At 35.0% G+C, this 23,585-nt stretch overlaps 1 protein-coding gene and 1 non-coding gene across 2 annotated transcripts in view; one reads left to right on the forward strand and one right to left on the reverse strand.

Annotated features, from left to right (window-relative positions):
* Nucleotides 1-2,069: 2,069 nt before the first annotated feature.
* MAGT1 (magnesium transporter 1) overlaps nucleotides 2,070-23,585 on the reverse strand; it is a 35,472-nt gene continuing 13,956 nt past the window's right edge. The window contains exons 3-10 of the mRNA XM_008594202.1: nucleotides 21,464-21,581; nucleotides 15,275-15,415; nucleotides 14,650-14,790; nucleotides 13,967-14,056; nucleotides 12,871-12,934; nucleotides 8,295-8,369; nucleotides 4,976-5,066; nucleotides 2,070-3,309 (exon numbers count right to left, since the gene is read on the reverse strand). Coding sequence (XP_008592424.1) covers nucleotides 3,294-3,309; nucleotides 4,976-5,066; nucleotides 8,295-8,369; nucleotides 12,871-12,934; nucleotides 13,967-14,056; nucleotides 14,650-14,790; nucleotides 15,275-15,415; nucleotides 21,464-21,581 — 736 coding nt within the window. The 3' untranslated portion in view covers nucleotides 2,070-3,293. The remainder of the gene's footprint in view (nucleotides 3,310-4,975; nucleotides 5,067-8,294; nucleotides 8,370-12,870; nucleotides 12,935-13,966; nucleotides 14,057-14,649; nucleotides 14,791-15,274; nucleotides 15,416-21,463; nucleotides 21,582-23,585) is intronic.
* Nucleotides 13,566-13,640, forward strand: TRNAV-GAC. The gene has a single exon. It is a non-coding gene; the product is annotated as a tRNA-Val (tRNA).

The raw sequence follows: 23,585 nt of genomic DNA on the forward strand, positions 1-23,585 counted from the left end.
GGGGAAGAAGATATAACAACTATACTTCCATGAAGTTGTTACAACAAGCAAACACAAAGGACATTCTTGGGGGGGAGGGGAGAGAGGGAGGAGGGAGGGAGGTGTCGGTGACGGGCCATAATAATCATATACAGTGTATATTGACAAAATAAAATAAATAAATAAAAAAAATAAATAAAAAATAAAGTTAAATTTCAATCTAAAAAAAAAGAAATGTAATCCATAGGGAATTTGTGGCAAAACAAGAAACTTGTAGGCCTTTCTTTGGAAAATAACCTTTAGTAAATTGCTTTACTCCTCTAGGGCAGATTTTCTTCAGCCAAATCAATCAAAATGAACGGGTTGATTTAAAGGGTATCTAAGGTCCCTTTAGCATTGACTTTCTATAATATCAGCATACTATTACAGTTGTTGATCTCACCCTTGCTCAAAATTGGGTTGAACCCATTTAACTCAAGTTCTGATATTAAATACTGGTAATGTTTCAATGCATATTATTAAATTTTGTAGTTATAATGGCCTCCACTAGCATTTCACAGGTTCTTCAGAAATCTGACTACAGAACACCCTACATTTCAATTGATTTAATTCAACACCAAATCTGGATATCACAAATGATATCTATTCAAAATTTAAATACAACTTTAATATTTTGCATAACAGAACAATACAGCAGGAAAAACACTGAAGTGGTTTACCCTAACACATTCTTAGGATAAATAAATAGGTCCAGAGAGGTTCAAGTGACTTGCCTATGGTCACATAGCTAGACAGAAATAGAGAAAGGACTAAAAACCAGATCTCTTTACTTCCTGTCCAATGTTTCTACTCCATATTCACAAATGTACTGTTGTCCAGTCTTATATAACTTGATAATCTCCAAGGGTAACTGTTTAAAATCAATTTTTTATTACCAAAAGGGAATTACCCAGTCAAGGAGTGTCCGTCCATTGATTAGGACAAAAGGTGTAAATCAATCATTGACAACAGCCATTCATCTACTTATGCTGTTTTGACTAATCTAATGGGTGACAACATTAATGAAATACCACATATGAATTCCTGAAAAAAATGTATCTCAGCATAGAAATACTTAAGGGAATTTGTTCTATCAAACTGTTATTAGGACCATAAGAAATTTAATTATAACTTCAAAATGGAATATCCTAATTTTACAGTTCGTTTAGTGTTTTAAATTCACCCTTCTTTAGACAGTAATCAAAAACTCAGAATTTAGATTATAAAAATTTATTGATATGGTCAAAAAGCAAACAGCCAGACATTTGGTTATCTTTGCCACTATAATGCGTCGTTTTGAATGGTGTGTTAAAAATGCATAACAAAGGATATTTAAACCGTTACTAGAAAAGTAAATTAAGAGTCTACTTAAGGCACTTCAGATAAAAAGCTAATTGCAAAATTTCCCCTAAAGTAACAGCATTTTAAGTGTAGTAATTCTGCTTTCCACACATTTTAGCCAGAATGCTACCTTTCTCCTTACAGAAGATGAATGTGCTCTTAAAGGGAGACAAGACAATACAAAAAACTGTCATTCTTTGAATGCTCATGGCAAATTATCTGGATCTATACAGATTACATGGCAGTAGTAGTCCCCTGGTCAAACTGTACATATCAGGGCGTTTTCATACAAGTCTTGTAAAAACCACAGCATAAATTTATTTGGCCTGAGACAAGTACAAGAACAGCAGATAAGGAATCTAGAATCACACAATTTACAGGGGAGTAATTAACAAAAAGTGGCTCCATTAAAGAGTTAAAAAAGGTCAGCTATATCCCATCCCCCACCAAATCTACTAACAAAAAATAAAAACAAAAACCCACATAAAACATTTCTTCTGAGGCAACTGCATCCATCTCCCTCAAACCTGTAAGACTTCCCTATACCACATGGGAGGGGTATTAGGTGGTAAACAGCAGGAGGCAGTCACAGTATCTTTTTAATGTAGTACTTCTAAGATTTCTTTAATTTTTTTTTCAAATAAAAAATAAATAAAACAAGCAAAAAAATTTTTTTAAAAGAAAGAAAAAAAAATTTTTTTTGATATAATTATAATTCTTGTACTTCCGTAATAGTGGCATTTCAGGTTACTCCTCATAACTATGGGGGAGCTTATAGTTAGATGTAGTGATAACCATGAAAACATTCTTCACAGAAATTTGGTTAGCACATATGGTTATTTCTGATAGAAAAAAATAATTCAAACAAGACCGTTTCAAATTTTTACTTGTTTCTCCACTTAAAGGGAGAGAATAAAGGCTAAAATAACAGCTTTTAAAACAGAACAGCTTTTAAGAAACAATTTCTGTACATCAGCAACAATTCAATATTTCATGATTTTCTTTTCTCATTCTAAGGAAGTCCTTTTCCTAAACACAACTGAGCCTATTTTTCTCTTAGGTACAAAAGAAATAAGGGACAATCTCTAATTTGCAGAAACATTTTAGACCATTTATAAGTTACACTGATTTTAGCATTAAGCCATATTTTTATTAGAGATGAGCCATCCTAAATAAAAGAAAACTAAGGAGATAAAATGAATCTGCAATCTTTCCAAATACAAGGTAGTTAACACCATACTCATGCAGAAATCATAATCCTGTATTTAGAGATACTTTTTAATGTCTATAGTTATCAAGAAGCATAGATAGCACTATATTTCAGTAGAAAAGATGCAGGAGGAAAAAGACTGACTAGTCTTTCTAAAGGCTAGACGTATACTCTGAAAAATTGTATTCCATATTCAGAAGACCACATAGTACACATGATCCCTCTGCCCAAAAGGAAAGATGTGTAAAGTATACACATCCATGCAAAGATGGAAAAGGTAAGAATGAATTCCTGATGAAGGTATCTGTAATAGGCATATGTGCGAACACCTGGTCAGGACTTTCTTTCTCCATCTTTGGATAAAACAATATGAAATCAGATGACCAAAAGTTAACTGAAGCAATTTTGAGTTTTGTTCTAATTAAAACAAAGTAGTAGTTTAAAAATTTTTATAATATACTTAATTCTATTAAATTAAATGTTCCATAAAGTTCACTGGGAAAGGAAGGTTAAGAGGTAAGTCATTTCCAAATACTTCATGATTCTGACAGGCAATTGCTTGTTAAGGCACTACACATCTTCTTTGGTTAAATGACTAACTATTTAAATCACATGAAAAAAAGAGGTAATACAAAATACACAAGTTGAATTTTTCTTTTCAAATACATGTTTTTTGCTTTTCAATTTCCATTATTCCAGTGTCTACATATCTCTGGGATCCTTTTTAACTCATCAGAAAGCTGAAACAAAAATATATACCAATCTATTAGTCTCTGAAAGAAAAGTACACTTCACTTCTAATAAATGTGTAGGATCTTGACTAACAGATCAAAGAGCATTTTGGTACATGTATGATAATCTTGGAGTTTCAATAACAAAAAGTGAGAAACACTGAGAGACCAGGTAGTCTTATGATAAAAATAAATAGACATAATCACAAATTAAAATATCTCCTTAATATAGAGACACTAATTAATAATTGAATCAATCCTGGTGATCAAATAATTAACAGAAGTCCCAGAAAAATTACCCCTGCATCCCAGTTAGTATTCTATAGAGGAGAAATTATCTTAAAAAACAGATATACAGAAGAATAAAAGTATAAAGTTGGAAGATTATAAATCAAGAATAAAGGTTCTAGGAGATTTCTGTCTTAAAAAGTTCACAAGAAAAAAGAAAAATGCAAAAGAAGATTTATTTATATTGTTCACTGATCAAAAGGCATTTAGCAATGCCACAATATAATGAATCAACTAGGAAGCTGTTCAAAATTATCTACTAAAATCTTGCTTTAAAAATAACATGAAGAATAAATCTGTCTCTCAAAAATACCAGTTGATATATTTTACCTTTAGTGTTCATAATCCTTTATACGAAAGGGACAATGTTGTATTAACGAATAGGAATTATATTAACTGACACTCAGATTATAAAACTAACTTAGAACATCCTCCATAGTGTAGGTACATTTCTCTCGTCTACTAACAGAGTGAAATCAAGAACCTACACCAGGAGAACAATTTCCTCTGTGAACCTTGGGGATCTCTATGAACATTTCAAGCTGATCAGACCTTAAACACTCTTTTCTTATACTCTCTGCAAAGTGGATTCTAATCAAATGTTCTGTTTATACCATCTAAACAACCTTGAAAAGTGGAGGTGAAAAGTTTTAAAAATCATTAAAAAATCAGTTTTTCCTCAAGAGGAAGTATAGTATGCAGACAAGGAACTGTGTAAATAGATACGGTGTGATGGAATTTGGATTATTGTTGTCCCAGAACTCATGTGGAAATCTAATCCCCAATGTGGCAGTTTTGGAATCTGTTTGAGTCATGGGGGTGGATCCCTCATGAATGGATTAATGCTCTCCCAGGGGGCTGGGGGTAGTGAGTTCTCACCCTATTAGTTCCTGCCATAGCTGGTTGTCTAACAGACTCTCTCTCTTTTCCTCTTGTACTCCATTTGTATTCGCTGGCTGCCTGCCACTTCCCACCATGAGTAGAAGCAGCCTAAGGCCCTAGCCAGATGCAGCTGTAAGCCAAATAAACCTCTGTTCTTTATAAATTACCCAGCCTCAGGTATTCTGTTATAGCAACACAAGATGGACCAATACATGGTGTAAATATTCTAATCATTACGTGTTATTACAGATTTCTAGATTAAGTTAGGTGATGTCAGAATAACCCTGAAAGATGTTCCTGAGAAATCACATACAAATACTGTCCATTATACCATAATTATCTTAAATTAATTTTTATATTTAACATATCTAAATAAAGCCTATCTCCTTTAGATGCTAGAACAGTTTGAAAGCAAAGCAAGAAAAGAAAATATTATAAAGCAACATCAACTTTAATCATTGTAAGTATAGGTAATCACTACATAAATCAAAAGTAAGAATCATACCTATATGGATATCCATGATATTTAGATCTGAAAATAGAGAGCATCCAACTGAAGAATAATACAACAAGTCCAATACCAGCCACACACATTACTAAAGAAAAAACAAAAGAAGAGTAAAATGAGAATGTTGAGCATACTAAATAACCAGGGCATAAATCTTAGTCTACATTCCCAAAGAGTAAAAATGAAGAGCTATAATTTATTGATAAATCTCAACTTTCCAACAATTTTCATCCCCATTTTTTTAATTGTTAGGAGTCTGCCTTCCCTTTAACTTGCTCTATTACAATATAATAGAGTGACTAGAGTTACATACTCATGCAATTCAATTGTATGAAATAATGAATTCCTGTAATGCCATCACATTTAAGAATTTAGTGTTAGAAACATTGTCTTAGTAACAAGAAAATCACCCACTCATTTATTAAACTTCTTTTAAACCCTTAAAAGTGGCCTTCTTGTATATTGGTAAATATTAACTTAAAGACATCTGATAACATCATTGTGATAGCCTCACTTGAAAGTACTTTATTCATGCATAGGTAATTACACAGCCTTGTATGAAGAACTCATTCAACATGGATTCTCATTTGAATAATGAGGAAGAAACCTGATTCCTAGCCCTAAATTCATGGCTCTCTCCACTAATTCCACATGCTCTGGTTTCGCATAGCAGATACTGACCTGAACTCCAGAAATTGACCGCACAATGCTTAAGTCTGAATTCCCATGACTTGAGGCTCTGAGTCCCTGGACTAAGACTAGCTAAGAAGCACAGGGACAGGGATGTGGGAAAACGTGTGCGACAGCAATAGGAGCTCTAGTGAAACATACTTAGTGATGGATATTAAAAACAACTTTTAGTTTTGTTATACTTAAACAACTCTTTTTCCTTTTCTAATTTTTAGGCAATATGATTAGGGGCTAAAATGCAAATTTTACACAATATTTTCCTGAGTATTAACACATGCTCAGTGTAGAAAAGTTAGTCTTTTTTTTCCCTAAGAAAATGTACGTATATGTGTACATACACAGCACCACTCTGTATGTTTGTATTCTACTCTTTTTTTTCACATATCTAAACGTACTTAAGAGTAGCTCCTGGTACATGCTAAAGAAATGTTTATTATTTTTATTAGTGATCATTTCATTAGGTTAGAATCTTAGAAGTAAATCAAATTGTGAGTTTTAATATATGTCATCAAAATGTTTTACAATTTAAATTCATACAAGCAGTGTACTTAGATGGCCTTTTCCTAATAATGAAGACTGGAATGGGAATTTTTTTTTTTTAAAGTCAGGTAGTGAAAGAATGTATATCAACTGGATAAAAAGTGGATACATGTTATTTTTTCTAACATATAAAAATTCATTTTAATTCAGCAAAACAAATAGTTCCCAAATTTGAAATCCAATGTCTTCATCTTTTTTCTAGAAGACAAAAGTTTTGGTTGTTTTTTTTTTTTTTTTGAAGTTTTTTGTCTAGAAGACAAAAATATTAGACTTTATTTAGGTAGGTTCATTTTGACAATATTTAACTCTTTAACCATAAAAGGAGAACCCTGACATACTTATTTTCACGTAAATAAAATCAAAGTACATTGTTAGCCTCTCTCTGCAACAAATAACAATGTGTGAGTATTCTAATATATAAAATATCCATGCAAACCAATAGGAAAAGGACTAAGACTCTAATAAATGGCAAAAAGACAATTTACAAAAGGGAAAACACAAATAAACACAAATGACTAATGAACATTTAGAAAAACATTCAACCTCATAATAATCAAAGAAGTAGAAAATACAAAGGTACTTCAAAAAGTTCATGGAAAGATTCATAACATTTTAAAATTCTATTCTTCCACAAAGTTTTTAAAGTATCCCCTTATCTGATTAGCAAATGTGAGGATACTTCAAAAAGTTCATGGAAAAATAGAATTAAAAGATGGTATGAATCTGTCCATGAACTTTTTGGATATTCCTTATATATACACATATATTTTTTTAAATGAGGTTCTCTAACGCTGATAAGATTATAGTGCAAGGGGCCGGCCCGGTGGCGCACTGCGCTAGTGCGCCGCTTGGGAAGCGCGGCTGCGCTCCCGCCGAGGGTTCGGATCCCACATACAGACCGGTTCCCGCTCACTGGCTGAGCGAGGCGCGGGGGCAACGCCGAGGGTTGCGATCCCGTTGCCGGTCCCGGTCCGGTACGGGGGCGACACTGAGGGTTGCGATCCGTTGCCGGACACGGAAAAAAGACAAAAAAAAAAAAAAATTATAAGATGGAGAGATAGTGGGAAAGTTACATAGATAGATATGTGGTAAAGCAAGTAATATAAAATGGTAATAGAATCTAAATAGTTAAAGTTTATAGATGCTTGGTATAAAATTCTTTCAACTTTTCCTGTATGAGGAATCTAAATTATTAAAACTTTTGGGGGAAGAATTTGGCATTATCAGTTTGAAACATCAAAAGAAGTGAAAATACTCAGACTCAGGGCCACACAGTTATTCTACTTCTAGAAATCTACCTTAAGGAAATACAGTTGACCCTTGAACAACATGGGGCAGAGGGCTGACGACCCACTGCATAGTCAAAAATCCTCAAATAACTTCTGACTCTCCCCAAACTTAACAACAATAGCCTACTGTTGACTGGAAGCCTTACCAATAACATAGTTGATTAACACATATTTTATATATGCATTACATACTGTATTCTTATAATAAAAATAGAGAAAAGAAAATGTTAAGAAAATACATTTACAGTACTGTACAGTATTTATTGAAAAAAAATCCACATATTAAGTGAACCCCCTGTGTTGCTCAAGGGTCAACTGTAATATGACAAAAGGATGTAGTTTAACGTATCATGACAATCACTAAAGAAGTATTTATTAAAATGAAGGTCAGAAAAAAACGAAACGTTTAAGAAAATCAGAACAGTTAAATTACAGTGTAGAGTACAAATTTAAAATTATGTATAGGAAAATATTTATTAGTTAATTATTTAACTCCAGTTTTAAAAGGGGGTATAAGATTCAAAATTTTATACACACAATTTAAATAATGTCTTTACAAATGGAAGAAAATAGTGTTAAAATTATTAGATTTCAGCAGTAGAATAATGGGTGAATCTCCCCCCAAATGTTTCACACTCCTGTTTTCCACATTTTCTATAATAAGCATGTATTACCTTCATAATAGTAAAGGAATAAAATAACATCTTATAACTAAGGGGAAAAAAGTGATTAAGAGATCATTCTTTTTTCTGTACTAAAAGCAAAACTGTTACATTTTGGCATATGACGGGACTTACTCTTTCGCTTTCCAATATCCATGTCAGAAGTAGCAGCTTCACATAAAAGCACCATCCCTAAAGTAACCCCGCCATCTAAGAAAAATTGTTTAAGGAGAAATTCACATAGATACAAAAGGCATACTACTTTACTAGTCCTAGTTTCTCATGAAGAAAATTAAAATGAATAAATATATAAACCTTGAATTCTTAATTACAAAAAAATTAAATAAGTAATCTTGTATCTATACAGTATAAAAATTGTTTACTATGAAGATATAATAAAAAAATTAAGGTTGGAAGATTACTTCATTTGTGCAAAGAAAATTAATATTTAAAACAACTTTTACTTATAGATGAAATATGAGTTTTCCTGAAATTGAACTTTGAAATAACCTGCCCAGGCATTCAGCTATTGCCGTGGACCCATAAACATTTAAAAATATTAAATAGCCATTCTGATTAATATTTCAACACTTCTAAAAGAACACACTTGAAATATGTACCATTTATACAGAATAGTAACTAATTTTTATTTGAAAAATAATTTCTCAAAAATGTTTCCAGAAATTCAACAATTAACCTTTAAAACACAAGTTACATATTATTAAGCTACCTAATTTTATCCTATTCTAATAAAAAAGGATAATACCACATGTGCTGTGACCTTGCTTTTATTCAGCTTAATAACAGGAGCTAAACAAACATAAAATGGAACTACCCTTATAAACAGGTTATCCATGGCATGGTTGAATGTTAAAATAAGAAAAGTTGAATTTTAAAGCAAATAGAATGAATTCTAGTAGAAAAAAGAGATTCATTCTGCAGTTCAGTGAATACTAACAGTAGTAAAAAATTCCCAAATTAATTATGCATACACACATGCACATTGTATACTACTGCATGTGGATATAATTAAGCAGAAAAGGAAAAATAGGTGTTCAGATGAGGTCTGAATTTATAATCGCCTCTATAATTTGACTATTCATCCCTTCATTAGCATCTTGCACTCTCTCTTCAATAGCCTCTTGTTAGGGATGATGCCCATTCATCATGTTTTTAGTTGCTCAGCCAAGTCTCTTTTCCAGCAATTTTTAAATTCTTACTTAGCTTCTTTATATCCAGATTTGTACAAAGTTGAACATTTCTATAGGCCTTGGTTCCTGGGTACCCTCTGATTAATGGTTGAGACTTTTGTTTTGGGGACTGTTTGTCTTTGTATCATGGCCTATACGCTTTTGCTTTGAAAGAGCTTTCCATTTTGATATATACCCCAAGGTCTCTGTGTGCTATTCTCAGCTGTCAAGAGCTATCATGCACTTCTACATGTATTGTTTCATTTCATTTTTGATTCTTTGAATTTTTACTAACACTGCCTACTATATGCCAGGCACCACTAATTGTTGGAGTTACAAACTTGAACGAAATATTAGACCCTTCCACGGACGGATGAGTTACACTCTAGTTGGGGATACAAACAATAAAATAAATATATAATTACATAATTAGGAGTAAATGTTACTCTGGGAGAACTGAACAGAAAATAGAGGAGGTGGTATTCCACAACGTACAAGAACTAGGCTATTACAAGAGCTCGCAGAATTAAAGTACATTATATATGACAAAGGCAAATACATTTGCATAAAATAAAGCATAAATTACAAAACCATTGAAAAATGTTTAAATTACTTTGATTATAATTGTCCAAGGTAGATTTAAACAGTGATGTATAATATCTTTGCCTGTTGAATTAGCAGTTTAAAAAAATGAGAATACATGATGATGGTTAGGACTTGCCAGGGATACCAGTGCACATATATATTTCTGGCAGCAAAACCCTTTTGGAAAGCAATTTAGACATCACATCAAGAGCAACAGCTTCGTACACTTTGTTTGGAATCTTAGTTCTGGGAATTTGGAGATATGCCAAATTATTTTTTATCTCCTAGAAAACATTCTTTGTAATATTCAATAATAGGAAAATAACTGAATTATATCCATTATTATAAACATTAAGAATAATGACTATTGTTCTTTCTCCTTGTCTGTATTTTCAGATTTCTCTGTAATCCTCATGTATTTTTGTAACTATGAAGGCCATACAACAATATAGAAAATGCTTATATTAAGACACCAAAATCCATGCAAAGTATGTCTGTAACTATGAAAGAAGGAACACCCTCTCCATAAAACATACACGTGGGCAAAGAATGCAAGAGAATATGCAAAAATAAATATGTTTTTTAATATTAGTGTTTTAGACTATGGGTGATATTTTTCCATACTGCTACTTAATTTAAAAAATATGTAAAGTTAAAAAATAGGGCCGGCCCCATGGCTCACTCGGGAGAGAGCGGCACTGGTAGCACCGAGGCCGCGGGTTCGGGTCCTATATAGGGATGGCCGGTGTGCTCACTGGTTGAGCATGGTGCAGACCACACCGGGCCGGGGTTATGATCCCCTTACCGGTCAAAAACAACAACAACAAAAAGGTAAAATCCAGGATAGCAGTTAACTTTGGGCAGGAAGACAACAAACAGGAGGGGTGATGAGAGGGGGATGCTTTGGGATGTGGGTAAAGTTTTGTTTCTTGATCTGGGTGCTGGTTACACAGTTGTGTTCATTTTGTAAAAATTCAGCAGACTGTACACTTATGTGGATTTTTCTGCATGAATGTAATAGTTCAAATAAAAAAGTTCAAAACGTAATTTTAAAAGTTACTTAGTAGATCAGGCAACTCATTATACAGTTTGCTTTATTAATCATGCACTAAATTGTACAATATTAGGGCCGGCCCGTGGCTCACTTGGGAGAGTGTGGTGCTAATAACATTAAGGCCATGGGTTCAGATCCCTATATAGGGGTGGCTGGTTTGCTCACTGGCTGAGCGTGGTGCTGACAACATCAAGCCAAGGGTTAAGATCCCCTTATTGGTCATCTTAAAAATAAATGAATAGGGCTGAGCCCGTGGCACACTCAGGAGAGTGCTGCGCTGGGAGCGCAGTGGCGCTCCCGCCGCAGGTTCGGATCCTATATAGGGATGGCCGGTGCGCTCACTGGCTGAGTGCGGTGCGGCCGGTCACAAAAAGGACAAAAAATGAATGAATGAATGAATGAATGAATGAATGAATAAATAAATTGTACAATATTAAACTAATGATAAATATGTGATTGTTTTCCAAAATCATAACTACTACTTAGTAGTGGTCTCATTCTATTAATTCTTAACAACATGGAAACCTTATTTTTGAGTCTTCAGGCTTCATGCCTACTAAAAAAAAATAAGTCAACTAGTTGTTGAGATGAGAAGGCAGGGCAAATGACTTTACCACCAAGTAGTAAACTGGGCAGGCTCTCCAACAGCCTGGTCTACAACTGATTCTAGTATGTATATCAATGTCAAAACACCTTGGCTGAGAAGCACAACTCTAGGAACATTACCTTTGTTCACCTTGTTGATTTGTTCCATAGAGTCACTGCTCATATATTCAGGTGAGTAAACTATGTTCTGTAATACTATAAATTTAGACTCTTACCTATCTGATGTTACACTTACCTATCCTTGCAACTTACAGAGGCATACATTTTCAGATGTCAGAAAGTAAAAATTAGCTTGGGCTGAGAAAGTAAAAATCTGCTCTGCCATTTAAGAGGATGGAACAACTCACATGTAAGGCAGCTGCAAAGCTCACAGGAAATAATATTTCTCCCTAGTACATGCTGAAGCTGTAAAATGTCAAAATACCTCTGTCTTTGAGTAACTATTGCTTTCTTACTCACTGAGGAGCACTGTTCTGTAAAATCATAGTCTGTATAAAATGATACCAGTAAGAATAAAACATTTTATTCTTACCTGGAGGATTTAAGTCACTCAATTTACAAGTACAATTTCTTTTTTTTTTTTCCTTTGTTGTTTCTGTGACTGGTAAGGGGATTGCAATCCTTGGCTTGGTGTCGCCCGCACTGCACTCAGCCAGTGAGCGCACCGGCCATTCCCATATAGGATCCAAACCCGCGGCGGGAGCTCCGCTGCGCTCCCAGCGCCAGACTCTCCCAGCGCCGCACTCTCCCGAGTGAGCCACGGGGTCGGCCCTACAAGTACAATTTCTAAGTAGCCTCAATTTACAACCGAGGTACAGAGCTTCAAATCAAAATCCCACATTTATCTCAACTTTGTAGTTTCCAAGGAAACAGAACCCTGAGTCCACTTCACAGTCTAGATCCCTTTATACTCAGCCTTGCTTTGCTTTTAGCCTATCAAAATAATGGTTTATTTAAATTTCACCTAAACTCCACCCTTCTCCCAAATCTTATAACAAATCTATCTTTTCTTTGGTAAGATGTCCCATGGTTCATCTGATGTGTAGTCTTCCTTGCATCAACAAACCAATAAACCTGGCTTTACTAGACTCCAGGTTTTGTCTCTGGTCGTCTAACTGACTGGGCTAAGATGAATGACACAGCAATATGATTTCCAAAGTATATTATGACCTGCATAAAGAGAGCAGTTCCAACCAAATGCTGTAGAGAGAATACTAGACTGTGAAAAATGGACAAATTAAAATGGAGCAACAAAGACTTATTGTAAAAAGGATACTAAACAGAAGAACGATGTGTGTTTCAGCTACAAACTGGGCTTGGCTGCTTCCATGGATATAATTCTGGTGGAGGGTGGGAAGCAGAGGAGAGACAAAATGGAATCTTTAAATATACATTAAATTTTGGTATCCTAACCCTAAAATGGGCTATTTAAAACTCTACGAAATTATTAATTCACCTGATGTATGTAAGCATATAACATACTTTGGGTCTGTGGCATTCATCAATAAATATGTTTGATTACTATAAAAGCTATTTTTGTATTATTTATTCTCTGTGTCTTTTCATTGCACTTATACTATGTTTTCAACCAGAATATATGAGAAACCTGGGCCGGCCCGTGGCTCGCTCAGGAGAGTGTGGTGCTGATAACACCAAGGCCCCGGGTTCGGATCCCATATAGGGATGGCCGGTTCGCTCACTGGCTGAGCGTGGTGCTGACAGAATATATGAGAAACCTGGGCCGGCCCGTGGCTCGCTCAGGAGAGTGTGGTGCTGATAACACCAAGGCCCCGGGTTCGGATCCCATATAGGGATGGCCGGTTCGCTCACTGGCTGAGCGTGGTGCTGACAGAATATATGAGAAACCTAATATTTAAGTGTGTAAGACCATGAGGTACAATAATGTAGACTGCATGAAGACAGGGACCATATCTTTCTTGTTTATCACTATATCTAATAACATCTAGGTCTGGCCAGTTAGCTCAATTGGTTTAGAGCATGGTGCTGACAACACCAAGGTCCAGGGTTCAATTCCTGTACTGGTCTACTGCTCAAAAAGAAAAAAAAAAAGCCTAGTACAGTACCTAGAAATGGTTGGTAGAGGATCAAGTTCTTGATCAATTATTCTATTTAGTTGCAGGCTGACTTTCATTCTTAGCCAGCTTAGTCAAAAGGACTCACCAAATGGGATAAGGAACTCCCCACTTTTAAGAGCACTACATGGTCTTATCAACAATCGAATCTTGTTAACAGAGAACAATTGAAAAGTCAAAACTAAATCTAGTTCCTTCATGTGCTGGCACTGGTCTCAAAGGGTAATAATCATTGTTAACTTTGGTATACAATGGAAAGAAATCCCAGACTTCCCTTACCACATGTCCTGTGTGGGGATTCTTATGAGCATATGGTGGTCCTCTTATATGGTTCCACATTTGACCAGATGTCATAGCAAGCACAAAACACTAGGAAACAAAAAATAATGAAATACTCATGGTCCAGCTACTCCCACATTGATTAGATTACTGGGTATATGAAAAAGTGTATCTGTTTAGGTAATGCATGAAATTTTTTTCATATAAATTTATTTACTTATTAAGGTTTATACTTCGCTAGAAGGATCATGATTCAATAATACTTACTTCAAAAGGAAAACACTATTTTAAAATTATAACTAAGCTGACACAAGTTTCAAAACTGAGAGTTCAGATCTCCATACTGGCCAGCCATGAAAAACAAAAACAAAACAAAAAAGTTTCAAAACTGAACACTGAAAAGGCTTTTTAGAAGAATATTCTCAAAAGAACCATACATTTGCAGAGAGATCACAGTCTATCATTAGGCTGAGTAAAAAATGGGTAAAATCAGTTCCTTTAAGTTCCGGACATTTTAATGAGATGGAGGAAGCAAACTGATTTTAAGGCAGAAAATAAAATACATAAAATCCTTTCCCTTAGGGAAGAAATAAACAAAATACTACTCATATAAATGAAAGCTTACCTAAAAATGCACTATTAGGTGTTTTATCTGAATAATTTTTCTTCTAAAATTCACTCACCAAAGCTGCAAAAGCCCATCCAGTTTTATTGAAGAGAAATTCCATATTGCTCCTTCGAAGATACACAAGTCCACCAATAACAGCCAAAAGTAATCCCAACATAAGGGGACCAGCATAATTTGGGGGTCTAATTACTCTAATCTAATGGAAAGGAGAAAAAAACACTTTAAGGTATAAAATTTATTTACTAATTATATGGGTCAAAATAATTTGAAATGAAAGCAATCAAAATCAGTGTGGTTACTTTCAGGAAAAATGATATTTTTTTCATTTCATCCTGATCAAAATAGTCTACACTGTATCCTAAAATGGGATGAAATAGGTACAATATTCTGTTTACAACATAACATCTTTCAGATTAAGAAGGATTTGCCAAGTACAGCTAGATAGCCCATGGACTTAAGAAGGTCCATAGAGTGGTTTCCATGCCAAATTCAATAGGGTAATAGAGGGTGTTTTGTAATTTTCACTCATTCATCAGGATGATTCTGTTAAATGCTACTTATGAAGGAGCTGCCAAACTATTATCACCTCAGTGACAGGAGGATAAGACAAATTAGGGCCTCCCAATAAGATTCAAAGGAGATAATGGCAAAGTAACTTTCCACAAAGTAGAGAAACTTACATTGACATCAGTTCTGTCTGCGATCCACCGGGCAATCTGCTCAGCTGAGAAACCCCGCACCTGCAACTCATATGTATCACCCCGTTTGGGTTTCCCTTTTGCAGGAAAGTTGATGAAAGTTGGAGCTGAATTCATGTTTAGCTGAATAAAAAGTAGCCCATGAAAATATAAGATACCCAGAAAATAATCTTAATGGCAAATAACATCTTGAAAATTAGGCATTTTACAAGGATGAGAAAGCCCAGGTTTAGGCAGGTTAAGTAATTTGCCTAAGGAAAGTGATAAGTGGTGGAGCCAGGATTCAAACTCAAGGCTGTCTGTGACCTTAACCATTACACTTTACTGACCAAATATAAATTCCTAGCTAAGAAACCTACATTTTATTCCACTAGAACAGAAAAGTTCTTATACCACAGATATTTTAATCTATTCAGTGATTATGTAGCTGAGGCAAACTCCAAATAGAGTACATTCTCAATTTGGAGGAAGCGAGATCAGGATAAGATGATGCTCTAAAATTGCAGTGAAAACCAATACAACATAGTAGCCATATGCAGAAAGCCAATTTTAGGAGAGTTCATAAACGTTTACTGATGAGCATCACATTTCTCTACTCCCCATCATGAGACCATGATATGCTTGAGAACACTGGGATTGCTAAGGTAAAGAAACCATAAACTCTCATCTGCATTATATCTTTCCTGACATGGCTATACTTGTGGAAAATAGAAAGCATGACTAAGTCTAGGGGAAATATCCCGACCAACAACAGATGCAAGATTCAGGTCCCCTCAGCAGGTAATCCTATAATGGAGACTGGCTTGCACAAAACAGTTACAGTCATGTGTTGCCTAACATTTCAGTCAATGACAGAACACATATATGAACACATATACAAAGGTGGTCCCGTAAGATTATAATGAAGCTGAAAAATTCCTATCACTTAGTGACATTGTAGTCGTCATAATACCATAGTGCAATTATTTAATTAAAAAAATAAATTTAGTGTAGCCTAAGTATACAGTCTTTATAAGTCTACAGTAGTGTACAGTAATATCCTAGGCCTTCACATCCACTCACCACTCACTCATTGACTCACCCAGAGCAACTTTCATGGTAAGTGTCTTATACAGGTATGTCACTTTTTATCTTTTATACTGTATTTTTACTGTACCTGTTCTATGTTTAGATATACTAATACTTACCATCATGTTATAATTGCCTACAGTATTCAGTACAGTAACATGCTGTACAAGTCTGTAGCCTAGGAGCCATAGGCTATACCATATAGCCTAGGTGTGTAGTAGGCTGTACCATCTAGGTTTCTGTAAGTACACTCTATGATGTTCACACAAAGACGAAATTGCCCAATGATGCATTTCTCAGAACATATCCCTGTCATTAAGCGATGCATGACTTAAAAACATCAGCCAATAAAACGATCCAACATCCTTGTTTTGATTCTATACTCACCATAAACCCTTCTAACAGTAACTTTTTAGGATTTCCCATAAGGCGAGAGGGTATACTGACTACTTTAAATGATTGTTTTGGTTTCTTTGGCTGTATAAAATGGTGAGTTAATGAATTAATAAATTAGTCCTTTGGTTACTAATGTCAATGAATTTTTATGGTTTGGTTGATGTACACAAAATTGTCACAGGTAGAAAAATTCTGGCCACACTGTTTAAGTTCAATTTCTGAGTCTGCAAAGCTAAAAACTAGATCCAAACACTGCCCAGTTTTAGGCCAAACTCTTTCTTCAATATCTGTTTAGCTACACTAACTTTGGATTTTTGAAAACGTGTCTAAAAAACAAAACAAAAACTAAGTAACATATGAATACATTTCCCTTGTAAACATTTTTAAAAAAACACTACAGTGTTACAAGGACCAATCCCAGTGCATTCTAGCAGCCAGTTACCATTTCCAGATCTTTCCGAATTTATTCACATATGTGTGTATGTACCAACAGAAAACATAATATTGCTTTCTGTCTTTTATTTTAACATAAATGGCATTATATTAAATGTACCATCCTGTAATTTGCTTCTTTATACTCAACCATGTTTCAGACATTTACCCATGATAATGTATATATTATACACTTATATATATAAGGGTACTTCAAAAAGTTTGTGGGAAAATAGAATTAAAATATAATGTAAATCTTTCCATGAACTTTTTGAAGTCCCTTGTAATATATATTACCTCACTCTCGTAGTTATTAAGTAATTATGCTATTTTTAGATTTTTAGAGTTTTTTTTCCTTTTTTCCAATTACAAACAATGTTGCAGTAAGCATCCTTGCACATATCTCCTTTTACACTCATGAAGGTGTTTCTCTAGAAGTGGAATTGTTAGTCAAAGGGCAGAAACTTTTTAAGATTAAAATGAAGCTAGCCATGGGCCAGCCTGTGGCTCACTCGGTAGAGTGCGGTGCTGATAACACCAAGGCCACGGGTTCGGATCCTATATAGGGATGGCCGGTTTGCTCACTGGCTGAGCGTGGTGCTGACAACACCAAGTCAAGGGTTCAGATCCCCTTACCGGTCATCTTTAAAAAAAAATGAAGCTGATCCATTTTCACAGCAGCATTATTCACAATAGCCAAAAGGTAGAAGCAACCCAAGTGGCCACAGACAGATGACAGGTAAACAAAATATGTTATATACATATAGTACAAGGATATTTCAAAAAGTTCAAGGAAAGATTCATATTATCTTTCAATTCTATTTTTCTATGAACTTTGTAAAGAACCCTCATACAGCATTATTTAGCCTTAAAAAGGAAGGAAGGAAGTTCGGGCCGACCCCATGGCGCACTCGGGATGGCCAGTGCGCTCACTGACTGAGCGCGGTGCGGAAGACACCACACCAAGGGTTGCGATCCCCTTACCGGTCACGAAAAAGACAAAAAAAAGGAAGGAAGTTCTTACACATGCTACAACATGGATGAACTTTGAGGATATTATGCTAAGTGAAATAAGCCAGTCACAAAAAGACAAATGGCGGTTGCCTAAGGCTGAGGGAGGGGAAAATGGAAGTTGTTTAACGGGTATAGTATAGTTTTAGTTTTGCAAGAGGAAAACAGTTCTGGAGACTGGTTGTACAATGATGTGAATGTACCTAACACCACTGACCTGTACATTTAAAAACGGTTAAGAAGGTAAATTTTGTTATGTATATTTTACCACTATTTAAAAAAAAAAAACAACCTTGCTTTGAAAATCCTTGGAGGTTAATGAGCCAAAATAAGATACACTATTTTTGGTAGATCACTTTTCATCCATGCTTAGCTTTTGTGTACTATGGAATATGACAGTTACTTGAGGAAAGATTTGAATTTCTTCCACAGATGGACACGCTACCATTCTTATACCTCTAATTCTAAAATGTAGCCCTAAAATGGAGTAATAGGCATTGATATTAAAAACTATTTGTGGTAGGAGAAAATTAGTTTTGGATATATATATATCTTCTGTTAGTGATTTCTATATGAATAGTTAAAACAAATGGAATTAAAATTTTTAATTTCCAAAACAATCCTAGTTTGAATAGCAGAGAATAAGAAAGCAGGGGCTGTCTGGTTAGCTCAGTTGGTTACAGCACGGTGCCAATAACACCAAGATCCAGGGTTCGATCCCTGTACTGGCCAGTAGCCAAAAAAAAAGAAAGAGAATGAGAAAGCAATTTCTTAAACTCTAGAAATTGTTGGGGCCGGCCCGGTGGCGCACTGCTATAGTGCACCGCTTGGGAAGTGCGGCGGCGCTCCCGCCGAGGGTTCGGATCCCACATACAGACCGGCCGCTCACTGGCTGAGCGAGGTGCGGGAGCAACACCATGGGTTGCGATCCCATTGCCGGTCCCGGTCCAGTCTGGGCGCGACACTGAGGGTTGCGATCCGTTGCCGGTCACGAAAAAAGACAAAAAGGAAAAAAAAAAAAAAAAAAACCTCTAGAAATTGTTTTATTTGGCCTAATAAAGGCTAAATGGACCAACCTTTTAGGTTACAGCATTTTTATAGATGCACTGATTTTGATTTATGGAGATGGTTGCGTGAGACTGAACTACAAATAGTACAATGGTATTCTGTAAAATAGGAACATTAAGCCATTTTTTCCAACATTTACTGAACATCTATTATGTGCTTAGCACTGATAGCTACAGGATATTGGCTCTGCCATTAAGTAAATAACTATATTCCAAGAAAGACTGTCAAGCAACTATAAGGCTAATTCTACCATAAGATAGGATGTGAATAGTGTATAATAGAAATATAAGGTAAGTAGTGTTAAAATACAAGAAAAGGGGTGACTCACTTTTTATCTGGAGGATTTGAAAAGGTTTAAAGGGAATTATCTGAAATGAGGACTAAAGGGGTAAGCAGGATTTTGAGAGAGAATGGAATCAGGAAAGAAAGGATACTTCATGTTGTCATACACAATCAATCAACAGTGATGAAATAAGATAGTGCATGGCATAATATGATTGTGGGAAAGGTGGTCTTATATGCCCAGAGTAGAGTGCATGAATTTAGGAGGACTAAGGAATTCTGGCTTTAGTTTATACACCACTCTTCAAAAGTATGTTTCATGGTATCTAGCCAAAATGCTCCATTAAGTGGTCCAATAATTTGGGAAATTCTGTGTATTAGAGCCCCCTATTTGAAAGGAAAGTATAATACATATCAGCATATTAAAGTCTCTGAGAAGTTATGTGTTGGGAGAGAATTCTTCATGGGCTTCTCATGTTTCTGCACGTCTTACGGTAGAGGCACTGAATGCCTTTGTTCTGGATGATCTTACCAAGGATATTTTATAGCCTTGGAAGACAGAGATAGTCTCCTTCAAAGCAAAGGGCAGGCATGCTTACACCTGTTATGGAAGATTTGGATTCCCAGAGCTTGGTGTTCCTCTCCCATAATACAAACAAACCATCGGCTCTCTTTGCATTGCCCTATGGGAAGTGCATTGCCCTTGAGGAACCTGTGCAAGAAAATGCTGATACTTTGGGCTACTTGCTGTTGTTGTGAGTATTAAAGTACTTTAATTCTGACCCAGGAGTGTCACACCTTCCAGCATTCATGAAACTGTGGCAGGTTAACTTGTTAGCTTACAATTAGAGTAAAAATTCAGACCCTTCATAGTTCCTGAACCCTGAGGTAAAAAAAAAAAAGTTTAATTTTGATTAAACTATGGTTTCCCAAATTTATTTTTTCCAAGTATTCTTATTGATACCCTGTAGGAAAAACTCTGGGAAATGTTACAGCAGGCAATATGGAGAGAGTACCTATATGGAAAGTAAGTGGACCAGTTAAAAGTCTATTGCATTAGTTCAAATGAGAGATGATGAGGACCTTGGAATGTAAAGGGGGGTGGCTATAACACATATTGTACAAGATGATGAAGATGACAAAGAAGTGTCACTAATGATATAGAACACAGGAAGACCAGGTTTTGGTGGAAGTGAGAGAGATGGGAGTTTAACTTGGAACATAATCAATTTTTGGATTGGGAAGTCATTCATGTGAAGATACATAGCAAGGAGTTATATCCCGATCTTTCCTTTTATGTTTTAAACAATTACTAGAGTAAAACATGTACAAATGTATGAGTTAGACATTTATAAACAAAGACAAAATTGAATCTATATCTTTAAGTGTTTCTATGCAAGGGGAAAAACTAGTAGAGTGGTTGAAATACAGATGTGATAGGTCGTGATTGACAGAACAGGTGGGTATAAGAGCCCGGGCACAGGAAAAGGGCTCAGTTTTGAATGAGAAAAAGAATCTTTTCTACTAAGGCAAGAGTGCAAACAGGTACCTGTCTCTACTAAGGACTTCAGTATTACATAATGGTGGGATTCATGCTATAATTTAAAAACTTACTTGACAAATTGTACACTTAAAAATGGTTAAAATGGTAAATTTTATATTTTATATATTTTACCACAATAAAAAAATATATATAAAAGTTACTTGATTACTACACAATTTCCACATTCTAATAGGTTAGCATTAATCACTACACTTTATGGTTAGCTCAAGTTTAGCTTTTAGTTCACTAACTACTCTAGTTCTTACACAAGAGCAGTCCTATTTAACTTTTTGTGGCCACTGAAAAAAATGTATTCCACTTTATTTACATTTTACCTATTCCTACATAGTAAAATAAACCAAAGATCTTACCATCTGAAATACATCAGAGCCTTCATCAAAATCCACCATGGCAAAAAATATTCTGTTGGTGAATGCACTGGAGTATCGCCAGGAGTTTGCCAGGATCTGGAATTCTTCATCAGCTTGCCTGGATGCAATCAGATTTGTGAAGATGACATATAAAACAATTTTTTAAAGGCAATCTAGTTTATCAGCAGCAAAATGGGTCCAACCAAGTAATAGCAGTTTTTCCAATGGGAGAAATATTTAAAAACATTGACAACAATGTTACAAACAAGTGAGGCGCTGCTGACAGAAAGTAGGAATTACCTGACTCCATTTCATGCTTTGTGCCTGTTTCTTATCCCGAAGCTCTTTCAGTGGTCACTGGAAAAATCCAGCTACTGTCTCTACAATTTTTAATAGTCTAAATTACTTCTAAGAGTTCAAAGACAAGGTAGAAGTATTTTTTCCAGAGAAAGTAGAACTACAGTATTAACCCATTTAAAAAACTGAAAGCACAAATGCTACTTGGTAAGTAAAAATACAATCAGATCAATTATTAGGATGAAAGCATCTAAGGAATTGAGATTAATAGAAACCTCAAGTCATCTTTGATTTTTTTCGTATCTCCCATATACGTATCATTTTCTAAGATCTGTCAATTCTTCATTTGTGAATAACTTTTCACTCTATCCCATCTTGTTTATTTTTACTGTTATCATCTAAGGCCAGATCCTTAATATCTAACAGGATATTAAAATACTGACTACAGTTTCTCCTCCTCCAATCCTTCCCACAATGTGATATATATACACCAGTCTCCCTAAACTACTACATTCCCTGAAACCCTTCCTCTTCTCAGAAACCACTGTTGCTTTTCTATTACCTTTGGAATACAGTCTCCAAGCTTTTCCACTAGGTTATTCAAGGTTCTTTATCACCTAGCTCCAAATAAAGCATCTAGCTTTTATCTGGCCTTTCTACTAATCAGTCTCAAGCAAGATCCCTTAATTCCAGCACCTTATTTAATGTCTATCTCTGCACCCTTTATGCTTAAGTATCATCTGGTATTTAATCATAAATTGCCTTATATTGCCAGCTAAATTTTCATGTGTATAACATTTCCCTAACAAGATGATAAAGGTAAGGCATCTTTCTTACACTTTTCATCACCAAAGCATCAAAAATACAGTATTATTCACATTGCTGTTGCTTAATTATTATTTGCTGAATGAGTTTAGGAAAATGTGAGTTAATTTAAAGTTTGGTCTTACAGAAAGTAAGATACCAGTAAAAACTTAGGTTAGTAAGAATTCCATTTATTTGCATTTAATACGGAATTATGGGTGTTTGTGTTTGCTCCCTGCCATTTTTGTATACTCTTGATTGCTACTAACTGAACAGACTGAATTAGAAATAATTCTAGATTTTAAGTTTATTCACAGTTAATACCTACTATTCTTCTTCCTTTTTCTATTTACTTTTAATTTATATTCAGCATACAGCCTGCAAAATAAGCACTATGGAACCAAATACCTTGACTTTCCTCCACACCCAGGGAGAAAGTCCTTTAAGAAAAGTTAGCAAGGCTTGGGATAGCATAATACACCATTCTGAAACATGGCTGTCTATTCCTTTGTATTGCCCAGGCTGTCAGAATTTGGAGAGCTTCCAAGTTTTTACTAAACTAGTTCTTCATGGAGTAGCTTTGTCATTTTATTTAAAGTGAATTCCCAATAGATCAACACGCATTGTATACATGTATGGAAATACAACTCTGAACCCCATAAATATGTACAACCAATATGTTTCAATAAAAAATTTTTAAAAATAAAGTGAATTCCCAGATAAGACATACTAATATAAAAATATAAGTAAAAAGACACTACAGAACAAAAGCTATTTTATTTTTGTGTTCACGATTTTAAATTGTCCATGGTATTTTTGTTTAAAGAAATAGCAATCTTTATTCCTAAATCATTCAAAAACAGTAAAATAAAAGCAACAAACCATTGTTTGGTAAAAATTTAAATGAGATTAGTTTCCACTTCCAAGATTTACAATCACTACAAAATAATCAAGAAAAAAAGAGGGCCGGCCCGGTGGCGCACTGCTATAGTGCGCCGCTTGGGAAGCGTGGTGGCGCTCC

The sequence above is a fragment of the Galeopterus variegatus genome, unplaced genomic scaffold (genome assembly GCF_000696425.1).
Source record: "Galeopterus variegatus unplaced genomic scaffold, G_variegatus-3.0.2 Scaffold10344, whole genome shotgun sequence".
Taxonomy (NCBI): Eukaryota; Metazoa; Chordata; class Mammalia; order Dermoptera; family Cynocephalidae; genus Galeopterus; species Galeopterus variegatus.